We start from the raw sequence: 24,909 nt of genomic DNA, 5'->3' as shown, positions 1-24,909 counted from the left end.
TCAGTGGGGAATGGCCTAAAGAGGGTTAAGCCTAACTTGGCTTTGTTTAAAATTTTGTGCTTTAAACTTGCTTTAAAAAAAATCAAAAAATAAAAGATGGAAATTACGTATATATTTGTTCTTCCTTCTTGTTTCTTCTTTCTTAACGTGAGTGGTGAGATAAGTCCTAACCCGGGCTTGAGAGAAATATAAGATAGGAGTGGTAGAATCATAGTGGCATACCGAGAGTATTCTCGTGTCTTGACGCATGTGATATGGCCACACTTAGCGGAGGAACTTGAAGTGATATATGTCGGCGAGTGTTGTCACGTTTAGACTTTATTACTTTTAAGTTTCTGTTGAACGCTAAGGACCTTTAGTAACCCTTTACCCATCTTGGCCTTTTAGGACGTAGTGCGGTGGCTAACCGGGTGTTGTCTCGGTATTAGTCGACACGCGATACAACACTCGAACTAGACTTTCCTGCGAACGATGTTGGACCGGGTGTTGTCTCGGTATCCGATAAAGTTCGGAGGCGGTTGGAATTCGGCAACTTTGGTAGAACCTTTGTTACAAAGTGCAAATAAAACCATAGTCCTTACCAAATGGCGCTTTTACCTTTGACTCCAACATGTGGACTTAACCTCACACCATGTTTTCTATGTTCATTAGCATAAATCATGCATACATGCATTCATTCATAAAAAAAAAAAACTTTTTTTCCTTCATTAATATCGAAGGACTTAGATAAGTTTTTGTAAACATCAGAGGTATGGACCTTGTAAAAAGGAACACCAAGGAATACAATTTCAAAAGTCTTAAATAGACCTTAGCATTGTTGGGGACTTTGTCTTTGGATTTGCTTTTTCTTAAGAGAACTGTTTGTAATACTTCAAATTATCAAATGAAACAATGTTCCTTATAATGTTTACAATTACTTTGACAAGTCCTTCAATAAAAAATGTGTCTATTTTTGCATAAACATCATGCATCATTTTGCATTTCATAGTATCAAATCTAAAGTCTCACATAAATTTTCTTTTCCATAAAAGGTCAACCCATCTCAAAAGAGTCATGGTCTCCTCGTCCGAAACCAACTCGCATTTACAACGCTCGAGCAATCATAAGGAAAAGATGGAATATCTCGAACATGAAAACCGAGTGCTCCGGGAATAAATGGCAGCTATGCAAACTAAGATGGACGAAATGATTGAATTAATGAAGACACTGACGGCTGCTCAAGCACAACCACCTCCTCCTCCTCCTGCCAGAACTCACTCTGAAGCATCTACCTCTTCTGTCCCTGAGTGGACATTCTGTGTCGATACTCCAAAGCACTCAGCTCCGCAGTGTTCCGTGCCCTGGTTCCCGCCTCTTACTTCTGGCGATATACTCTGTCCTATTGCTTGTGAAGGTCAAATGCCTACTCATCAACATGCAGCTCACGTTCCTCCGTCTCATGTGAGAGCCCCTCCAGTTAATATGACCTACTCAGCACCTGTGATCCATACCATTCCACAAAATGAAGAACCCATGTACCATTCAGGTAGTGTGGGGGCATATGATAGGTTGGATGGGCTACAAGAGAAGTATGATGAAATTCAGCGAGAAATGAGAGCTCTTCGGGGGAAAGAAACATTTGGAAAGACTGCTTATGATCTATGTTTGGTGCCGAACGTCCAGATAACCCACAAGTTCAAGGTCCCAGATTTCGAGAAGCATAAAGGGAACTCCTGTCCTGATGAACATCTAACAATGTATGTGAGAAAGATGTCTGTCAATGCCAAGGATGATCTGGTCCTTATCTATTTCTTTCAAGAGAGTTTGGCTAGTCCTGCCTCAAAATGGTACATGAACCTAGACAAAACAAAGATCCGAACTTTCCATGATCTGTGTGATGGTTTTGTGGAACAATATCAATACAACATGGACATGGCCCTAGACCGAAGCGATCCTCAGGCTATGACTCAGGGAGACAAAGAAACATTCAAGGAATATGCTCAGCGGTGGAGAAATGTCACTGCCCAGGTCGGCCCGCGTGTAGAAGAGAAGGAGATGACCAAGCTCTTCTTAAAAACTCTCAATCAGTTCTACTACAAGAAGATGGTCGGAAGTACGCCCAAGAACTTTGCGGAGATGGTTGGCATGGGTGTACAGTTGGAAGAAGGAGTCCGAGAAGGACGATTGGTCAATGAAAGTGTCTTCGCTGGCAGTTCAAAAAAGAAAGACTAGGAAGTGAATATGGTGAAAGGTCGGCCTCGACGACAGGCTCATCCGCAATTCAATCCACATCACCAGGCTCAGAAAACACTGCAGTATGATCCTATTCCTATGAAATATGTGGAGCTGCTTCCCTCTTTGTTTGAGAGGAACCTAGTCCAGACCAGACCACCTCCTCCGATACCTAAGAAATTGCCGGCTAGGTGGAGGCCTGACCTCTTTTGTACCTTCCATCGAGGGGCACAAGGTCATGACGTTGAGCATTGTTTCTCCTATAAGACTGAAGTCCAGAAGCTGATCGACGATGATGTCTTGCCTTTCAAGAATTTGAATCTGAGCGTGTAGCCGCAATTGGGTCGCTGTCGATGTTCTTTCTACTACTCATCTGCTCATTTGATATGTTTGTTGTTTGTCTTTCAAAAAGGATCCTTTCGTTCTGCCCGAGACGAAAGTGAACTTGTTTAGGGCTTTTTGCTTTAAGTATTGTCGTCATTAATAAAAAGGTCGTTTTGATCCCGACTTTGTTTTAATTTGTGCTTTTTTTTCTGGAAAAATGGTAATACAAAAAACCAAAAATATAATCATTCTCAAATATCTGCATAATCATAACTTATACTTACTTGTCAAAATCAATAATCAAATCATGCATTAATAAACCCGTTGAACACATTGGCCATGTACTCTCTTACAACTTTGAATTCCCTGTGTCCGAAGCTGAATAAGAGGATGTAGAGATTCCCGACAAGATCTCTTGCATATTGGGGCATCTTAGCAGTCGAAGCTACAAACAAAAATCAAGAAGATTGTCCAGAAGATGGCAGTCACTTACAAAGACTGGCATGAGATGTTACCGTTGCCTCGCATGGATATCGTATTTCAGTACACAGGGGCAACCCCCATCCTTCCCCAATATACAACATGGAGGTCGTGCTTCCCGTGGAGGTCGAAGTCCCGTCAATCGGAGTTCTGCTAAAGTCCAAGCTTGATCGAATTTAAACACATGACGACCTTGTACAAATATATCAATAGAAGTTTGAAACAAGCTTCTAACAAAAAGGTTCGTCCCCATAAATTTCAAGAAGGGAACTTTGTACTGCTTTCCAACCAGACTCCAGGGGCAAGTGGACGCCTAATTATGAAGGCCCATGTGCAATGACTTTTACAACTATGGATGGTGACAAACTCACACGTCCTATGAATGCCGGTGCAGTCAAGAAATACTCTGTTAAAGAATAAAAGCTCGGTAAGTTGCATATCTTAAAAAGTGGCTTAGGCAAAAATGAGCGTCTCGGTGGACTGAAAACCCGAAAGGGCGGTCCAGGAAAAAATTAGAGACATGAACAAAAATGATTATCCTGATAGATTGAAAACCAAAAAGGCGATCTATGCAAAAGTTAAGGATCAAAAGACAAAGTATCTGCATCCTGTCAGGCACAATCCACTTAGGGCATATCTGCTATTGAAGAACCTCCGATTTGAAGAATTTGAAGCATCCACAAATCAAAGACTCAAAACAGGGGCATTCAAAGACTCGAAACAGGGGCATTCAAAGTTGTCAGGGAATAACGGTTATTTTGTTCAATGTGCCTTCCCATATATTTACCATTTTCCAAATTTTTCAAAGATCTGTGGCGCCACGCCATTGGCAGGCCACCACTCGATTCATCTAATTTTAGCCTGTGCCATTTATTTGGAATTCTCATTTATTCTATTTGCAAAATTTCTTCTATTTTTGATGGCAATACTTGAAGCAAAAATTTTCAAAATACAAAACTTTTTTTACATTTTTTTGAAAAGTGTGAGCAACAAACACACTCTCTTTGAACTCGTGAGTAGTTGAAACAATCACATTCCGGAAGAGAAACAAGACTAAGCATTATGGAGAGGACTTCCGCCTTGAGCAAGATGTCGTCACAGTCCAAAAAAAATACAAAAAAATACAAAAAATCAAAAAAGAAAGCTTGCAAAGTTGAAAACCTGGAAGGGCAACTTAGGCAATAGAGAGCGCCCCGGTGGACTGAAAACCCGAAAGGGCGGTCCAGGCAAAAATTAGGGGCATAAAAAAGGAATATACTCCCGGTGGACTGAAAACCTGAAAGGGCGGTCCAGGCAAAAGTTAGGGATTTTCAAAACAAAAAATATACAAAAAAACATGACTTCGAAGCACGCCAGGGGAAAAGCCCTCTGCGCCAATTTACAAATGGCGACTTCTTCCAGACTTTTGGTTAAACAATGGGTTTGCTCCCCATGAAGCATCAGTTGCCACCTTATGCCAGGCTTCACCCCATCAATAGCTCGATTTGTTTACAATAGTATCATCTCCAAGGGAGTTTGCCAAGTGTTCGTAGTGCGATGTCAGTCCATTTCCCATCTTACATGTCTCGTCTCATCTCATCGAGTTCACTTGTCACATGCAATTTATACAGTCATATAAGTTACATCCATACATTCATACAATCATACATTCTTACATTAATACTTTCACGTATTTATACATTCATATATACGCAACATATACATAATATCAATTCATACATGGTTGCATGAGTCACCCAAAGTTTTGTGTAGTCGTATCCTTTCGTTTCAGTCCTCAATTGTTTCAAGTTGCCAGTCCTAAACAACGGTCCGCTTGAGTTTACCTTTTTCTCTTGTTCCAAGCTGCTAGTCCTAAACAACGGACCGCTTGAGTTTACCTTTTTGTCTTGTTTCAAGCTGCTAGTCCTAAACAACGGACCGCTTGAGTTTACCTTTTTGTCTTGTTTCAAGCTTCTAGTCCTAAACAATGGACCGCTTGAGTTTACCTTTTATCTTGTTTCAAGCTGCCAGTCCTAAACAATGGACCACTTGAGTTTACTTTTTATCTTGTTTCAAGCTGCCAGTCCTAAACAACGGACCGCTTGAGTTTACCTTTCATCAGGGTTCAAACGGTCAGTTCCCACCAATGAACACTTTGAAGTCACATTTTGTTTTCTCACAAGTGTCATCCCCAGTACGTCTGGTCAAAGGATGTCTCATCCATGTCGTTTGCCTTCATACGGCTACCGTACGGGTAGTAGGTAATCTATGTCATTCGTCTTCATACGACTACCTTACGGGTAGAAGATAATGTCTTCTTTCATCTTGCCTTCATACGGATACCATACGGGTAGTAGGTAATCTATGTCATTTGTCTTCATACAACTATCTTACGGATAGTAGACAATGTCTTTTTTCATCTTACCTTCATACGGCTACCATACGGTTAGTAGATAATCTATGCAATCTGTCTTCATACGACTACCTTACGAGTAGCAGACAATGTCTTCTTTCATCTTGCATTCATACAACTATCATACGGGTAGTAAGGTAACACATGTCATATGTCTTCCTACAGCTACCTTACAGATAGTAGGTGTAACACCCCGTTTTTCCCAACTTAAATATTTCATCATAAATCAGAGTATTTTAAATCATAACAGAGTGTCACATACTTCTTGAAAAATCATAAAATGGATAATAATAATTATCTCTCAAATTCAACATCAAATTCTAAAATCATGCAGCGGAAAATAGTTCAGCATACTAAAGTCTTGGCACGCAGCCTTATTAAGAAAATCTCATAAACTTTGGTTCAACATTTATTCATGAAAAGACACGTAAAGAATAGATAAGAAAGCAAGCCCCATCCTATTACGTATCAGAGCACCTAGACACGAACCACAGCTAGTCCTGGTTACCTGTGCGTTACCAACGTAAGGGTAACATTACAACAGAAGGGGTGAGATTTCACAGTCAATAAATTAAGCATATAATTCATTAAAATGCATTTAGCAACATAAAACATTATTAACATATCAACATTTATCACTTAGCATATTATCATTTCATAATCAAATACCATCATCAAATATCATCATCATTAAACATCATGATCAACCTAACACTTGACTCGACAACACAACTCAACTTGACAATGCAACTCTATCAGCTCAACAACTTAACAACTTAAACCATCGTGAATCTTCTTGATATGCAAATGCATGTGGTACCATTCAACAACGTAAATGAGCGTAATTAGGCTCTCGACATGTGAGCACAAAGGCTGTCGGGCCTAAAGCCCCCAACTTTAATGAATATGCAATGGACTCAATCGTCCAACAACTTAGACAACAACGTGAACATCTTATACAACTCATAATCATGGACAACTTCTTAAATTCTGACAACTTAGACCGACTCATGCAACTTCAAGACATTAACAGTCAACAGCAGAAAACAGCAGCAAGATACATCATATAATAATACTTGAATGCATTAACATCATCTAAGGAATGAATTACATCAACATAATTATCATAAAACATCATAATATCACTCATGCATCATCACTACTAATCTCAGTCACCTGAACAGACTTATGGAACTTCTGAAAGTATCCTAAACAACCCTCCTTCTTACTTCTAAGGTCAACTCATGACTACACGTGCGAAAGGATCGCATCGGGACAATTTTGGGCAACTATCAGCCTAACTCGCAGTGGCGAGTAACTTTGCTCGCAATGGCGAGCAAAGCGTACACTCTGGGATTCCTAAAGTCCTTGCTCGCAATGGCGAGCTATCCTGCTCGCAATGGCGAGCTTACAGGTCACTTGCAGTTGCGAGTTGTGTTTCTCGCAGTGGCGAGCTATGGTTCCTAGCTCGCAGTTGCGTGTGTTCTTGCTCGCAGTTGCGAGCGATGAATGTCAGTACGGCCAGAAACCTAAAAATTACAACTTTTCACCTATCTTCATGATTCTTTCATCCAAATCGCATCTAATTATCATCCTAGGCAATATCTAAGGTATGTACACTAATTTTGCATCAATCTAACATATTTTCATGGTTCAATCATCAAAATCGGTCTTAAACCTAATTCCCAATTCTCACCAAAACTCAACCTAATCATGCTAAATTCATTCTACAGAATTACACCCTTAATAATATTGAAAGTTAGTCTCACCCTTACCTGGTAATTGCAGAAATCGCAGCCCTCTCTCTCTTGTTCTCCTCTTCTGACTTTTTCTCCCTTTTTCTCCAAAACGTACGTACTGTTTTTCTAACTTATGTCTGTCTATTTATCTCTTCATATTACTCTTCTCACTACTAAATATTACTCATCTCACAACACAGCCCCATTTTTAATATTTTTATTTTATTTCTCATATCTTATTTTATTTAATAATAAAATAAGTCATACCAACATAACAACTTCACAACATTATATACCCCACATAATTTATTTATAAATCATATAAACCACTCAACTTCATGAATCATAAAATTCACACATATCAATCATGAAAATCACTTAAATCATAAATCATATAAATATATATAAATATATTTCTAAATAATCAAGTAATTAAGACGGGCGTTACAACTCTCCCCAACTTATAGAATTTTCGTCCTCGAAAATTTACCTCAAGCAAACAACTCTGGGTAAGACTCCATCATCTTACTCTCTAGCTCCCACGTCAAGCTTTCACCAGTCGTTCCACTCCAAACAACTCTCACTAGAGTTATCTCTTTGCCTCTCAATGTCTTCATCTCGCGATCATCAATCCTCAAAGGTAAGATCTCCACCGTAAGGTTGTATCTAACTTGCACATCATCACTCTGAATCACATGGGACGGGTCTGGAACATACTTCCTCAACTGCGACACATGAAACACATCATGCAAATTCGATAAATGCGGTGGTAAGCCAACTCTATAAGCCACCGTGCCAATTCTCTCAGATATCTGATAAGGACCAATAAACTTTGAAGTCAACTTCTTTGACTTCAATGCACGACCAACACCGGTCGTTGGAGTAACTCTCAAGAACACATGGTCTCCCTCTTGAAACTCAAGGTCTTTCTTACGCTTATCATGGTAATAACTCTTCTGTCGACTCTGCGACGCTTTCATCTTCTCTTGAATCATTTTCACCTTCTCAGTAGTCTATTGAACAATTTCTGGTCCTAAAACCACACTTTCACCTGTCTCAAACGAACACAACGGAGTCCTACACCTCCGACCATACAAAGCCTCGAAAGGTGTCATCCCAATACTTGAATGATAGCTGTTATTATAAGTGAAATCTATCAACGGAAGATGACTATCCCAAGTTCCACCTTGCTCAAGTACACATACTCTCAACAAATCTTCGAGTGACTGAATCGTTCTTTCCGACTGACGTTCTGTTTGGGGATGATAAGCCAAACTCAATCTCAACTTAGAGCCTAAAGCCTCTTGCAAACTTTTCCAAAATCTCGAAGTAAATCTTGGATCTCTATCTGACACAATGCTTGAAGGAACACCATGCAACTTCACAATATCTCGAATATAAATTTCCGCCAACTGAGCTACAGGAAAACTAATATTGATCGGAATGAAGTGTGCCGACTTCGTCAATCTGTCGACAACCACCCAAATAGCGTCATTTCCCTTAGCAGTATTCGGCAAACTCGTCACAAAATCCATGGATATACTATCCCATTTCCATTCTGGTACATCTAACGGTGTCATCAACCCAGTAGGTTTCTGATGCTCTACCTTCGACTTCTGACAAATCAGACAAGAGTACACAAATTGTGCTACATCACATTTCAATCCAGACCACCAAAACAACTTCTTCAAGTCATGATACATCTTTGTAGCTCCCGGATGAATACTTAAGCTACTCCTATGACTCTCTTCAAGAATCATCTTCTTTATCTCATCATTGTCTGGAATACAAATCCTACCTCGAAACCTCAACACACCTTGATCATCTACCTTGAAGTCACTATCTTCAGTTTGGTTACTAGCAACCAACAAGTCCACAAACTTAACATCAGCTTTCGGTGCATCTTTAATATCTTTTAAGAAATCATTATCAATTTTCAGCATTCCTAGCTTAACGCTCTGAGATGACATTTCACAAACTAAGCTCATATCTCTAAATTGTTCAAGCAATTCAAATTCCTTCACCATCATAGCAGACATATGTAAACTCTTCCTACTTAAGGCATCCGCAACAACATTGGCTTTACCCGGATGGTAAGTCAAACTAAAGTCATAATCTTTCAACAATTCGAGCCACCTTCGTTGTCTCATATTCAATTCCTTCTGATCAAACAAATACTTCAAGCTCTTGTGATCACTAAACACCTCAAATCTCGAACCATACAAGTAATGTCTCCAAATCATAAGCACAAATACAACTGCAGCTAATTCAAGATCATGAGTAGGATAATTTCGTTCATGAGTTCTCAACTGTTTTGAGGCATAAGCAACCACTTTACCATCTTGCATAAGCACACCGCCTAAGCCCAATTTGGACACATCGCAATACACCACAAAAGGTTCATCAGGTTTTGGTAAAATCAAAACTGGAGCCGTCGTCAAACGCTTCTTCAATTCATTAAAACTGTTCTCACAATGAACATCCCACACAAAGGTTTTACCTTTACACGTCAACTGTGTTAACGGAAGTGCTAACTTAGAAAATCCTTCTATAAATCTTTGGTAGTAACCTGCCAAACCCAACAAGCTTCTAATCTCTGTAACTGACTTAGGAGTCTCCCATTGTGATACTGCTTCAACTTTAGATGGATCGACTGCAATACCACTACCAGAAATAACATGGCCAAGAAAACTTACCTGATTCAACCAGAATTCACACTTAGACAATTTAGCATACAACTTCTTCTCTTTCAGCACTTGCAAGACAATCTTCAAATGTTCTGCATGTTCTTCTTCTGTCTTAGAGTAAATTAGAATATCGTCGATGAACACAACCACGAAGCGATCCAAAAATGAATGAAAAATGCGATTCATATACTCCATAAACACGCCAGGCACATTACTCACACCAAAAGGCATCACCTTATTTTCATAATGACCATATCGCGTCCTAAAAGCTGTCTTCTGCATATCTTCTTCTTTTACTTTAATCTGATGATAACCCGACCTCAAATCAATCTTGCTGGTCCATTAAATCATCAATTCTAGGAAGCGGATATCTATTCTTTATAGTTACTTTATTCAGTTGTCGATAATCAATGCACAACCTCATACTTCCATCTTTCTTCTTAACCAACAATATCGGCGCTCCCCAAGGTGAAACACTCGGTCTTATGAACTTCTTATCTAGCAAATCTTCCAACTGTTTCTTCAACTCAGCCAACTCAGAAGCTGACATACGGTAAGGTGTCATAGACACAGGCTTCGTTCCCGGGACAAGATCAATAGAAAATTCAACTTCTCTCTCCGGTAGTACATCAGGAATTTCATCACGAAAAACTTCAGGGAAATCACACACCACTTGCAACTTATCAATCACTGCTTGATTCACCAAAGATAAGGATGTCATCAAGGAAAACATCAAGATCCCATCGCGTTCTAATTGCTTCAGCTGTTTAGCAGACAAAAATTCCGCTCCACTTTCCTCTTCAGCAAAAGAGAAACGCACCGACTTACTAAAACAATTAATGAGAACATGGTTGTACTCTAACCAGTTCATACCAAGAATTACATCCATTCCACTCAGAGGCAGACAAACTAAATCAATCTCAAAATCACGATCAAAGATAGACAAAGGACATCGTAAACAAACAAGAGAAGTAGTCACCGAACCCTTAGCTGGAGTTTCGACAACCATTTCTCCACTCATATTAGACATAGCAAGACCCAACTTAGAAGCACAATCAAAAGCAACAAAACAATGTGTAGCACCAGTGTCAATAATAGCAACTAAAGGAGTGTCATTAATATAACAAGTACCTCTGATCAAGCGATCCTCACTATCAGTCTGAGTACCGGTCAAAGCAAAAACTTTCCCTCTAGTCTGAGTCTTCTTCGGATTCGTACATTGAGACCTAATATGACCCTCTTCTTTGCAGTTAAAACACACAATGTCCCCATGCTTACACTCTGCAAGTGTATGTCCTTTACTACCACAACGAAAGTACCATTTAATATCCTTAACGCAAGCATTACTCTTATGGCCTTTCTCGCCACAAGTAAAACAAACAATCTCAGCACCAACATCTTTCTTATTTGACATTCTCTCATCATTAGCTCTTCCTTTTACTTTGTCAGCAGGAGCACTGTAAGGCTTTGGGCGACTTTGCTGGCCCTTACCCCTCTTCTCACTCATAATCTTATAATGAGCTTTGTTGTCATCTTCATAGATTCTGCATCTGCTCACCAAAGCAGAAAAGTCACGGATCTGTTGGTAACCAATGGCTCGCTTAATATCAGCACGCAAACCATTCTCAAACTTGATACACTTAGAGAACTTAGCATTGTCCCCAGTATAGTGTGGATAGAACTGAGCCAGCTCCACAAACTTTGTTGCATACTCTGTCACCGACATGTTTCCTTGCTTCAGCTCAAGGAACTCGATTTCTTTTCTGCCACGAACATCCTCAGGAAAATATCTATACAGGAACTCCCTTTTAAACACAGCCCAAGTAGTGACAGCATCATCTTGCTCTAGGGTAGGTTGGAGGCTCACCCACCAGTCATCAGCTTCCTCAGCCAGCATATGCGTACCAAAATGCACCTTCTGATCATCAGTACATTGTATAACTCTGAAAACTCTTTCAATCTCTTTGAGCCATATCTTTGCTCCATCAGGATCGTACCTTCCTTTGAAAGTGGGAGGATGGTTTCTCAGAAAGGCCTCCAACATTCTCACGTCAGCATTAACACCAGCACCAGCATTTTGTTGTTGTCCTATAGCTTGGGCCACAGCTTCCAATGCAGCAGCCACCGCAGTATCATTCCTTCCAGCCATTCTAGTTCTCTTATAATAGATAAAATTAGCAGCCTTCAGGTCTCTTATCTGCACAACATACAACAATTAGAATAACATAATAATGGTATCCCAACTGCTAAAGACACAACTCGACTCTCTACTTGGCCGGACGGACCGACCTGCTCTGATACCAATTGTAACACCCCGTTTTTCCCAACTTAAATATTTCATCATAAATTAGAGTATTTTAAATCATAACAGAGTGTCACATACTTCTTGAAAAATCATAAAATGGATAATAATAATTATCTCTCAAATTCAACATCAAATTCTAAAATCATGCAGCGGAAAATAGTTCAGCATACTAAAGTCTTGGCACGCAGGCCTTATTAAGAAAATCTCATAAACTTTGGTTCAACATTTATTCATGAAAAGACACGAAGGAATAGATAAGAAAGCAAGCCCCATCCCGTTACGTATCAGAGCACCTAGACACTAACCATAGCTAGTCCTGGTTACCTGCGCGTTACCAACGTTAGGGTAACATTACAACAGAAGGGGTGAGATTTCACAGTCAATAAATTAAGCATATAATTCATTAAAATGCATTTAGCAACATAAAACATTATTAACATATCAACATTTATCACTTAGCATATTATCATTTCATAATCAAATACCATCATCAAATATCATCATCATTAAACATCATGATCAACCTAACACGTGACTCGACAACACAACTCAACTTGACAATGCAACTCTATCAGCTCAACAACTTAACAACTTAAACCATCGTGAATCTTCTTGATATGCAAATACATGTGGTACCATTCAACAACGTAAATGAGCGTAATTAGGCTCTCGACATGTGAGCACAAAGGCTTCCGGGCCTAAAGCCCCCAACTTTAATGAGCACAAAGGTTGTCGGGCCTAAAGCCCCCAACTTTAATGAGTATGCCATGGACTCAATCTTCCAACAACTTAGACAACAACGTGAACATCTTATACAACTCATAATCATGGACAACTTCTTAAATTCTGACAACTTAGACCGACTCATGCAACTTCAAGACATTAACAGTCAACAGCAGAAAACAACAGCAAGATACATCATATAATAATACTTGAATGCATTAACATCATCTAAGAAATGAATTACATCAACATAATTATCATAAAACATCATAATATCACTCATGCGTCATCACTACTAATCTCAGTCACCTGTACAGACTTCTGGAACTTCTGAAAGTATCCTAAACAACCCTTCTTCTTACTTCTAAGGTTAACTCATGACTACACGTGCGAAAGGATCGCATCGGGATAATTTTGGGCAACTATCAGCCTAACTCGCAGTGGCGAGTAACTTTGCTCGCAATGGCGAGCAAAACGTGCACTCTGGGATTCCTGAAGTCCTTGCTCGCAATGGCGAGCTATCCTGCTCGCAATGGCGAGCTATCCTGCTCGCAATGGCGAGCTTACAGGTCACTCGCAGTTGCGAGTTGTGTTTCTCGCAGTGGCGAGCTCTGGTTCCTAGCTCGCAGTTGCGAGTGTTCTTGCTCGCAGTTGCGAGCGATGAATGTCAGTACGGCCAGAAACCTAAAAATTACAACTTTTCACCTATTTTCATGATTCTTTCATCCAAATAGCATCTAATTATCATCCTAGGCAATATCTAAGGTCTGTACACTAATTTTGCATCAATCTAACATCTTTTCATGGTTCAATCATCAAAATCGGTCTTAAACCTAATTCCCAATTCTCACCAAAACTCAACCTAATCATGCTAAATTCATCCTACAGAATTACACCCTTAATAATATTGAAAGTTAGTCTCACCCTTACCTGGTAACTGCAGAAATCGCAGCCCTCTCTCTCTTGTTCTCCTCTTCTGACTTTTTCTCAATTTTTCTCCAAAACGTACGTACTATTTTTCTAACTTATGTCTGTCTATTTATCTCTTCATATTACTCTTCTCACTACTAAATTTTACTCATCTCACAACACAACCCCATTTTTAATATTTTTATTTTATTTCTCATATCTTATTTTATTTAATAATAAAATAAGTCATACCAACATAACAACTTCACAACATCATATACCCCACATAATTTATTTATAAATCATATAAACCACTCAACTTCATGAATCATAAAATTCACACATATCAATCATGAAAATCACTTAAATCATAAATCATATAAATATATATAAATATATTTCTAAATAATCAAGTAATTAAGACGGGCGTTACAGTAGGCGATGTCTTTTTCATTATTTTTTTTTTGTCTTCATACAACTATCAATATGGTAGTAGACAATCATTTTCCCCAGTGAAACTACATTACCCCCTCAATGGAGTCGGATCCCTTTCTTCAACGGATTTGGGTATCCCATTGTTCTTTCTCATCCCAATCGTATCGTCTTTGCCGTCCTGCATTCATACTTGCATCATGAGCATTTCACAACATCTTAGTTCAAAAATTGGTGTACTTTTATATTTAAGTCTCCTCGGTCTGTCAAATCAAAGATTTCATCTTCAAGTCTCCGGACGAAGAAACTTAAATAGGGGCATCTGTCATACCCCAATTTTTGACCTAAGACCCTACATTCATACGCTGTTTGACCCTGAATAGTCTCTGACTTTTCAAAGGAAATTTCGGCAGAGGGGTATTTTAAAATACCTCATTTCTGTTCCGATATCGGACCCTCTTCTCTCCTTTATTTTTATTATTATTAGTTTTTATTTTATTTTATTTTTATCTTTAGTTTTTTTTTTATTTCCATCTTTTATTTTACCATTTTTTTATTTTATTTTATGTCCACTTTTCTTTTTAGGTTATTTTCTTTTGAGTTAATAGTGTTTTTGGCCCCTGTAATATAGTGTACTTTTGGTTTTAACCCCTGTAAATTTTTTTTTTTAGATTCCGCCCTTGTAAAATGAAGATTCTTCAGGATTGGCCCCTGACCACAACGAGTCAGCAGAATCTTTGACGTGGCAGTGACGTGGCATGCTGCGTCACCTTTTTTGATGACGTGTCACGCTGACTGTATAATTAATTTTATTTTTTATTGGGGTACACGTGGCATTTTTGATTTTTTTATTAAAAAAATTTAAAAAATTCTGGAAAAATGAAAAATAAAAAAAAAATTGAAAAAAAAATATCAAAATTAATAAAAAAATTCTGAAAATATTAAAAAATTCTGGAAAAATGAAAAATTGAAAAAATAATTAAAAAATTCTGGAAAATTGAAAAATTAATAAAAACGAAAAAATACGGAAAAAATTTAAAAATTCTGGAAAAATTAATAAAAATAAAAAATGATTAAAAAAATAAAATAATCTAATAAAATGAAAAATTCTGAGAAAATAAAATTTCGAAATTTTCATTAAAATTCTATTTAAATTTTAATGAAAAATAAAAATTCTGGAAAATATTTAAAAAAATTTCAAAATTTTCGAAAAAAATTAAAAAGATTAATCATTTTTAAAAAAATGAAATTTTTGAAATTTTCATTAGTATTTCTCGAAATTTTGAAATTTTCATTAGTATATATGTCGAGCTTAGGCTTTTTCAGTGTATTTATTTCCAAAAAATTTTCCGAGAATTTTTGTGTATTTATAAACTGGAAATTTCTGTGAATTTATAAACCAAGAATAAGGGAAAAAAATATGTGTATTTATAAACCGAGCTTAGGCATAGTAAATCCTAATGAGTGCAATGAGTGGCGATTTTGTTTTCTCTGCTCATGGTAACCGCAACCTGCTACAAACCAAACAGCCACCAGACCCCAATCAATCTCCACCACCAAAGCCGTCGTTCTGTGACAAGTTATTAGGATCATCCCAAGAAATACCTGTCCGAGAAAAAGAGGACATGATTCAGGCTAACCTTGTCCGTATTGAACTCGAAGATGGAAACTGCCTTCTCCCCAAAGTTCATCTAGACCCAAAAGTGTTTCAAGAACTCTGCACGCCATGGAAGGACGCCCTTGTCGTAAAACTATTGGGAAGAAATATTGGCTACAATACTATGAGAGACCGTCTCCAAAAAATATGGAAACTCCAAGGAGGGTTTGAAATCATGGACAATGACAATGGTTTCTATATGGTCAAATTTGATCAAGCTGCAGATAAGGAAAAAGTCATTACCGGTGGACCCTGGCTGATCTTCGATCACTGTCTCGCAGTCTCCCACTGGTCTCCAGAGTTTGCTTCTCCAGATGCTAAAGTAGATCGCACCGTGGTTTGGGTACGTTTTCCAGGTCTCAATCTAGTTTATTATGACGAGAGCTTCCTGTTAGCGATGGCCTCAACCATTGGTCGTCCAATAAAAGTCGACACAAACACCCTGAAGGTTGAAAGAGGAAAGTTTGCAAGAGTCTGTGTAGAAGTCGATCTTACTGTGCCAGTGGTTGGAAAAATTTGGGTGAACGGCCACTGGTATAAGGTTCAATATGAAGGGTTACACTTAATCTGCACCAACTGCGGTTGTTATGGCCATCTGGGAATGAATTGCGCCACCACTCCAGTCATCAACGACGAAACCACATGCCTCCCCATCACACAACCGCCGTCAGCCATCATGGAGAGAGCCACCAACAAGACCAGCGCCACGCCATTCCCACTCAGCTGCAATCAATTCCAACTTCTTAAAACAGTAATGATTTAATTGCTTCTCCTAATAATTTGTCACCTGATAATGGGAAAGTAATTAGCATTAAAGAAGGAAATAAAGAGCTTCATGGTGACTGGCTTCTTGTCAACAGAAGAAAGAAACCAACAACCAATCCTACCACAAACTCTACCAAAACCGCTACTACCAAGAATAATCGCTTTAGTGCCTTGTCTAACATGCCTTCAAAAGTCAAACCGGGACCATCAAATACCAACTTTCCCCCACGTCCTAAATTTCATGATACAACACGTGCAAATAAAAGCCACACCGAACCTAAAAGACGGCGCCAGGAAGAAAGTAATAGTGACCATACCATTGAATACTCATTTGATACCCCTATCTTTGTCCCCACTCAAACAACTAAGCCTGCTTCAAAAGTTCAAGTGGTCAATACCCATCCAATCACGCAACCTCCAAACATGCAGCTAGAAAAGACCATCCCCATATCAAACAATCACACAAATACCACTTTGACAACTAGCACAAGCCAACAACCTGAAACCAACAGTATCCCTTCCAGCTTTTCCCCTACCAACACCACTGTTGACAACAATGAAAACATGCATTTTATACCAAATAATGTTGATGTGCACTTGGAATCCAGTGAAGAGAATCATGACTCCAGAGAGGAGGACATGGTCACTTAGCCTCTCTATTTTGCCAACTCTCAGTCTATTGGTTTTGGTTATGGAAGCTCTTTTAGATACTTCAATCCTCTCTTGGAATATCTGAGGGGCTCTCAATAGCAACGCCAGAAGAAATTTGAAAGATTTGATTAGAAAGCATAGTCCAACCTTCATGGCTATCCTTGAAACTCATGTTCCTTTTGCAAGACTCTCCAACTTTTGGTCTAATAATTGTTACACCCCTGTTCATATTGTTGAAGCTAATGGTCATTCTGGAGGCATCTGGCTCCTCAAAGACTTTGTTACTACTACCACCTCAACTGTCCTTGACTCCAATAATTACTCCATAACCTTCTCTATCAGCCGAGGGAATGCCACCACCACCTGCACTTGTGTCTATGCTAGCCCTAACCCTACTCATCGCCCTAACCTTTGGAATTACCTTACTAAATCAGCCAAACCATTGATGTTCCTTGGATGCTTATAGGTGATTTTAATGAAATTCTTCTCCCTAGTGATCAAAGAGGCGACATTTTTCACCATGGCAGAGCTGCTTTTTTATCTAGCTTCATGAGTAACTGCAACCTTCTCGATCTTACAACATCTGGTGGTCGCTTCACTTGGCACCGCAACAACAACGGCATCCGCATTATTTCCAAAAAACTCGATAGAGGCCTTGCTAATGTTGGTTGGCGTGTTTCCTTCCCTGAAGCAGCTTGGATTGATCATAAAGACTATGCTGACTTGGTAAGAAGCTCATGGAACTCCCAAAACCACAACACAATTGCGGCCTTGGCCTAGGTCAAAGAAAACTCCATCACCTTCAATCATGAAGTCTTCGGAAACATTTTCAAAAGGAAAAAACATGTTGAAAGTAGACTCAAGGGCGTCCAGAATTATTTGGAGAGAGTTGACTCTCTATGGCACACTCACCTTGAAAAAGAATTGCAACAAGAGTACAACCATATTCTTTTTCAAGAGGAGATGTTGTGGTATCAAAATCTAGGGAGCAATGGGTCAAATTTGGAGACAAGAATAGCTCCTTTTTTCATGCTCAAACCATTATTAGAAGAAAGAGAAATAGAGTCCATAGGCTCCAACTTCCAAATGGCGTTTGGACCTCTGATAGCTCTATCCTACAAGAAGAAGCTCAAAATTACTTCAAAAATCTTTTTTGTGGAAACCAACATCAACACAACCGAACCTTTCATGAAGGTGACCACCCAACCATTGATGACATAGGCAAAAATTCCCTCACCAAACCCATCACGAAAAGTGAAGTGTTCGCTGCCCTTAACTCCATGAAGCCTTACAAAGCACCCGGACCAGATGGTTTCCACTGTATCTTCTTCTAGCAATACTGGCACATAGTAGGGGATGATATTTTCCACATGGTCCATTCAGCCTTTCACACAGGTCACTTTGATCCAGAGATTTCAAACACCCTCATTGCACTCATTCCTAAAATTGACTCTCCCAACACTTACAAAGATTTTAGACCCATCAGCCTTTGCAACATAATTTACAAAATTATCACTAAAGTTTTAGTGCACCATCTTAGGCCTATTCTTAATAATATTATTGGCCCTTATCAAAGCAGCTTTCTGCCTGGTAGGGGAACATCTGACAATTCAATTGTTTTGCAGGAAATTGTTCACTTCATGAGAAGATCAAAAAGGAAGAAGGGTTATGTAGCTTTCAAACTTGACCTGGATAAAGCTTTTGACAATGTCAATTGGGATTTCCTTAATTCCTGTCTTCATGATTTTGGATTTCCAAACATCACCATCAAGCTCATCATGCATTGTGTCTCATCTTCTACCTTCTCTATTCTTTGGAACGGTAACAAAATGCCCTCTTTTAAGCCCTCCCATGGCCTCAGACAAGGTGACCCGCTCTCCCCATATCTCTTCATTTTGTGCATGGAAAAGCTCTCCACTGCTATAAATAATGTTGTTCTTCATGGTAGTTGGGATCCTATCCACATATCTAATGGAGGGCCTCAAATATCTCACCTCCTCTTCGCAGATGATGTCCTTTACTTTGTTTGATAGGTTCAGCAGAGCTTCTGGTTTAAAAATTAATATTAGCAAATCTAGAGCTTTCTATTCTACAGGCACACCCCAGGGGAAAATCAATAGCCTCACTTCCATTACTGGTATTCGCAGCACAACCTCTCTTGGCAAGTACCTGGGTTTCCCCATGCTAAACAGCCGCCCCAAGAGAAGTGATTTTAATTTCATCATTTAAAAGATGCAAACTCGACTAGCATCTTGGAAGAACCGGCTTCTCAACAGAACAGGTAGACTGACTCTAGCTACTTCTGTCCTATCCTCTATTCCTTCCTACTACATGCAGATTAACTAGCTTCCTCAAAACATATGTGATAGTATTGATCAAACTACTCGCAATTTTATTTGGGGGGGACTAGTAACAAGGGAATTCATTTGCTGAATTGGAACAAAATAGCTAATTTACTTCATGCAAATGCCTCTAGCAGCAGCTCTCCTGCGTGGGCATCTATCATACGTGCCAAGAACGTCCTAAAAAATGGGTTTACTTGGCGCGCTGGTTCGGGCAATTCATCTTTTTGGTTCAGTAATTGGTGCCATCATGGTTTGCTTGGTTCTTTGGTACCTGTCATTGACATACATGACATTCACCTGACAGTTAGAGATGTGCTTACCTTCAATGGCCAACACACCCAAGCCCTCTACACAAACCTCCCTCAAGAAGTTGCTGACACCGTTAACAATTTCCTCACCGTTTTCAATCCTAACGTAGAAGACGTTTTTATTTGGAGCCAAAACAAGAATGGTGTTTACTCCACTAAAAGTGGGTACATGTGGCTGCTATCACTCAAGGAGCCAGTTAATATTATCACGCCTCATCACTCTTGGACTTGGATTTGGAATTTGCAAATTCCGGAAAAATACAAGTTCCTTATTTGGTTAGCTTGCCATGACGCGGTTCCAACTTTGTCTTTGCTGCATCACAGAAACATTGCAGCTTCGGGCAACTTGTATGAGATGTGGCGAGCATGACGAATCCTTTATGCATTGTGTCCGTGACTGCAGATTTTCCATGGATATTTGGCAGAAAATTGGTTTCTCAAATCATGACTTCTTCTCCACAACCAACGCGTACGACTGGATCAAATCTGAAACCAAAGGGCCTCGTTCTATCATTTTTCTTTCTACTCTTTGGTGGGCTTGGAGGCATCGTAACTTGATGTGCCTGAACAATGAAATTTGGTCTATCACTCGGTTATGTATCAATATCCACAATGCTGCTGATACCATCCGTAATAGCTTCCATCTGGAAGGGAGGAGCAGCCATTTAGATCGCATGGTGAGATGGAATAGCAACAATCATCAGGGTAATATTCTTAATGTTGACGGAAGTTGCTCCGGCACGCCGATACGAGCTGGTTTTGGAGGTTTATTGCGCAACAGTGCAAGCTTCTATCTTTCTGGTTTCTCTGGTTTCCTAGCAGCATTGTCATGTATCCTTCTTGCTGAGCTTACAGCAATTCATAAAGGTTTGCGGCTTGCTGCGGATATGGGGCTTCAGGAGCTGATCTGCTATTCAGATTCTCAGCTTGCTATAAATCTTATTATGGGTGTTTCCTCTAAGTATCACATCTATGATGTGCTAGTTTAAGACGTCAAGGATATTCTAGCTTCCCGCAATTTTATCGTTCATCATACCCTTAGAGAAGGGAATTATTGTGCTGATTTCATGGCCAAGCTCGGAGCCTCGTCAAATGATGATTTCTTAGTTCATTCTTCTCCTCCTCATGATCTCCTCGACCTGCTCAGGAATGACGCAATAGGAACCTTCTTCCCAAGAGCCTAGTTTTTAGTCCGCTCTTCTTTTTTTTTGTGTTTGTTTGTTTCTTTTCTTTTTTCTGACTGTTAGCTTTATTACCAGAAAAAAAATATACCGAGCCTAGGTTTTTTTTGTATTTTTCGAAATTTCGAAATTTTCATTAGTATTTTTTCCGGGAATATTTGTGTATTTATAAACCGAGAATTTTTGTGTATTTATACACTGAAAAAATCTAAGCTCGACATATATACTAATGAAAATTTTGAAAAATACTAATGAAAATTTCGAATTTTTTTTAAATATTTTCCAGAATTTTTTCAGAATTTTTATTTTTCATTAAAATTTTAATTAGAATTTTTCCAGAATTTTAATTAAAATTTTGAAAATTAAAATTATAATTTTTCATTAAAATTTCGAAAATTTCATTTTTGTAGAATTTTAATTTTTTTTCAGAAAATTTCGAAATCTTATTTTTTCAGAATTTTTTAATCTTTTTTATTTTTTTAGAATTTTTCATTATTTTTCATAGGGGTGAGCAAACATTTCGGACCCGCCCGAAACCCGCTTAATCCGACATGCATATTGATGAAACGGACGGGTCTAATCGATCATCGGGTTTAAAAATTGAGAAAAGTAGAGCTAGCACGGATACCGACGGTCGGTTGCGGTTTACAAATTTCCTACCCATCGGTAACCAATACCGACCGAAACAACAACAAAGTAGGTACCATTAACTCCACAACTTGCGGTCTATGCATAAAAAGGCTACTTCAATTTCAATTCCTACTTCTTACACGCCTAAGCACTCAGCTATAATTTGGTTTGAAACTTACAATTATTAATTAATTATACACATTACTCAATAAAAAGCATTGCTTGAGTTGAGGATAGCTGGCAAATGTTTTATTACATGGTGTAACTTCTCACCAACTAGTAGTAATAGTAATATTATTTAATAAAAAAATGGAAAAAAAAGTGCTGTTTTCTGAAGAAAGAAAAGAGAGTATTACTAAATATACTTTTGTCATCTCACCACCTTGTGTGTAAACATTTATCTTCCAGTTGCAATTTTTCAGCGAGATACACACTCCAATCTGTCCAGATTAATTTTAACGATTTGAATAATGGAGCTGCAACCTCAAGCATAAGTATTTTTTTGAGATTATGATTCATCACTATGAAGCTTTTTTCTTTTCTATCTATTTGCTTCAATATTTACTTCTTCTTTAAACTTCCTGTGAGCTATGAGTGCATAAAAGGAAGAACGATTTTCTTCTTTGAATTGTTCAGGCCAACGATGTTCAAAACCGAATAAAACCACCCGTCGAACCCGCCGTTCGCCAAACCCGCCACCCGCTCAAACCGTAGGCAGAAACGGTCGGAAGTGGATGATATTTTCATCTCTTCGGTTTCACATGGATGAGCGATTTCCGAACCGAGTTCGACCGAACCCGTCCGATGCTCAGTTCTAATTTTTCATTTTATTAGATTATTTTAATTTTTAATCATTTTTTATTTTTATTAATTTTTCCAGAATTTTAAAAAATTTTCCGTATTTTTTCAGATTTTTTTTATTTGTATTAATATTTCCAGAATTTTTAAATTTTTTCCGTATTTTTTAAATTTTTTTCATTTTTATTAATTTTTCAATTTTATTGAATTTTTTAATATTTTTTTCAATTTTTTTTAATAATTTTTCATTTTTCCCAAATTTTTTAATATTTTCAAATTTTTTTTTCAATTTTTTTATTATTTTTCATTTTTCCAGATTTTTTTATTTTTTTAAAAAAAAATAAAAAATGCCACGTGTATCCAAATAAAAAATAAAATTAATTATACAGTCGGCGTGACACGTCATCAAAAAAGGTGACGCAACATGCCATGTCACTGCCACGTCAAAGATTCTGCTAACTCATTGGGGTCAGGGGCCAATCCTGAAGAATCTTCATTTTACAAGGGTGGAATCTAAAAAAAAAAATTTACAGGGGCTAAAACCAAAAGTGCCCTATATTACAGAGGCTAAAAACATTGTTTACCCTTTTCTTTTTTATTTTAATTAGTCAAGCGTCCAATAGGTCTAAAAATAATTTGTCCGGGGTCCAAAAGAATTTTGTTTCTTAGTCGCGCCATCATTCATGGCCAAGATTCCTTATGTCAATTTTCACATTCCAAAACCATCAATCTCATTCAATTGCCCATCAAAAGCCATTAAACCACTTTTTCATTCTCATCAACCTCCTCACCTATAAATAGAGCCCTCATTCCACACTTCAAAGACACCAAAAGTTCTCTTGAGTTGTCAAAGAACTTTTCTCTCTTCTCCCTCATTTAGCTTGTGTTGACGAGCTATTCTTTTCTTCTACCTCTTTTTCTGTCCATTCGCAAAAGTCCCTTCGCAAAAGTCCCTTCGGTAATTTTGTCCCTTCGGTTGTCCCTTCCTTTTATTTTCTTTTATTTTCTTGCATTTTATTTCCTTTTAGCATTTTTTTTATTTATATTTAGCATCTTAATTATTGTCATTTATTTTCCAGCAATTATAATGTATTTAGGTCCAATGTAAATATAAGTGAGAAAAAGTGTGTGTGTGTGTGTGTGTGTCTTTTATTTCTTTACCGCTTTATATATATCAAAAAATACAAAAAAATTAGATTAGGGATTTTGTGGTGATCCAACGTCCCTCAAAAATCCACGCGCTTTTAATTTTATTGCTCCGTTAGTTTAATTTTAATTTATTATTCCAAAACAACAAAAACATTGGAATAATCAAAAATCACAAAAATAATTTCATAATAAACCTTGATTTTCAATCAACTGAGCGTTCTTTTTATTTTCTTTCTTAATCAAATATCAAATCAATTTTAATCATACTTTAAGTCTATTTTCTTTCAATATAAAAAATACAAACCAATTCTCATTTGCCACTTGGCTTTTCATTTTAAAACCTTTTTCAAAATCTAATAAAAAACACAAAACAAATCAAACGTCAATTTCAACCCCAAACTACGAGGTTTTGATCCCTTACGGGTACGTAGGCAAAGGACCTTGTCCTTCCAAATCAATAAAAAATGTAAATAAAAATGTTCCTTTTCTTTCTATCACTTTAATTCCTTCTTTTAAAAAGCAAGCAAGTTTAAGCACAAAATGTTGAATAAAATCAAGAGGTTCTCGTAGAGTACTACGAACGTAAAGGGTGCTAATACCTTCCCTTTATGTAACTAACCCCCTGAAATTCTAGCGCACTTGTTTTTAAAAGTTCTGTCAGATGTTTAAACGTTTGCAATGTTCCGGTTAATGTTTCAACATCGAGTGATAAAACAGAAATAAAAACAAGAAAGTAAAGGACAGAAAAGAAAAGAACACAGTGAGTTTGTTGACCCAGTTCAGCACAACACGCTTACATCTGGGGCTACCAAGCCAGGAAGGAAATCCACCAGTGTAGTCCTTATTCAATAGCACTCAGCAAACTCCTCGTTTACACTATATGACCTAGGACCTACCCGTATAGACTTCAACCTAGGAACTCCTAGATCTGAGATCCCATCTCACTATCCTAATGGTCAGTCACTGCCCCAGTGACCTATCAGACCTCAACACAAACTGAATATAAGTTACCTTCCAACACAAACAATCAAACCTTGTTTCACAACTTCGGTTTGATGCACAAGAGTATCAATACTCACAAACTCAGTCCTAAACAAGTATCTAAACCGACACAAGAAAGGTACACAGTAAAGATTCTAGACTTGCATCACAAACGATACAAGAACAGAATACATGAAGACTCAAACCCTAAAAATCTAAACTTTTTAGAATGACGGCTTGAA

At 38.1% G+C, this 24,909-nt stretch overlaps 2 protein-coding genes across 2 annotated transcripts; both read left to right on the top strand.

The window, feature by feature from the left end:
• The first annotated feature begins 1,155 nt into the window (after positions 1–1,155).
• LOC146946579 (uncharacterized) lies at positions 1,156–2,211 on the top strand. The gene has a single exon (XM_085748256.1). It carries the CDS (start codon positions 1,156–1,158, stop codon positions 2,209–2,211), a length of 1,056 nt encoding a protein of 351 aa, XP_085604382.1.
• Positions 2,212–15,671: 13,460 nt separating this feature from the next.
• Positions 15,672–17,275, top strand: LOC146946578 (uncharacterized). The gene is made up of 2 exons (XM_085748255.1): positions 15,672–16,525; positions 16,612–17,275. Exons 1-2 carry the CDS (start codon positions 15,672–15,674, stop codon positions 17,273–17,275), a joined length of 1,518 nt encoding a protein of 505 aa, XP_085604381.1.
• Positions 17,276–24,909: the final 7,634 nt, after the last annotated feature.

The sequence above is a fragment of the Medicago sativa genome, chromosome 2 (assembly GCF_051527215.1).
Source record: "Medicago sativa cultivar Bolivia chromosome 2, Bolivia_mono, whole genome shotgun sequence".
In the NCBI taxonomy this organism is placed as follows: Eukaryota; Viridiplantae; Streptophyta; class Magnoliopsida; order Fabales; family Fabaceae; genus Medicago; species Medicago sativa.
Note: the sequence above shows the minus strand (reverse complement) of the source record. Positions and strands in the feature narration are given on the sequence as shown.

Excerpts from the sequence above, each read along its gene's own strand:
- LOC146946579 (XM_085748256.1), top strand. The coding sequence starts at position 1,156 with ATGGCAGCTATGCAAACTAAGATGGACGAAATGATTGAATTAATGAAG.
- LOC146946578 (XM_085748255.1), top strand. The coding sequence starts at position 15,672 with ATGAGTGGCGATTTTGTTTTCTCTGCTCATGGTAACCGCAACCTGCTA. Across the intron at positions 16,526-16,611 it reads CTCCCCATCACACAACCGCC|TAATGATTTAATTGCTTCTC; the intron begins GTCAGCCATCAT and ends TTCTTAAAACAG.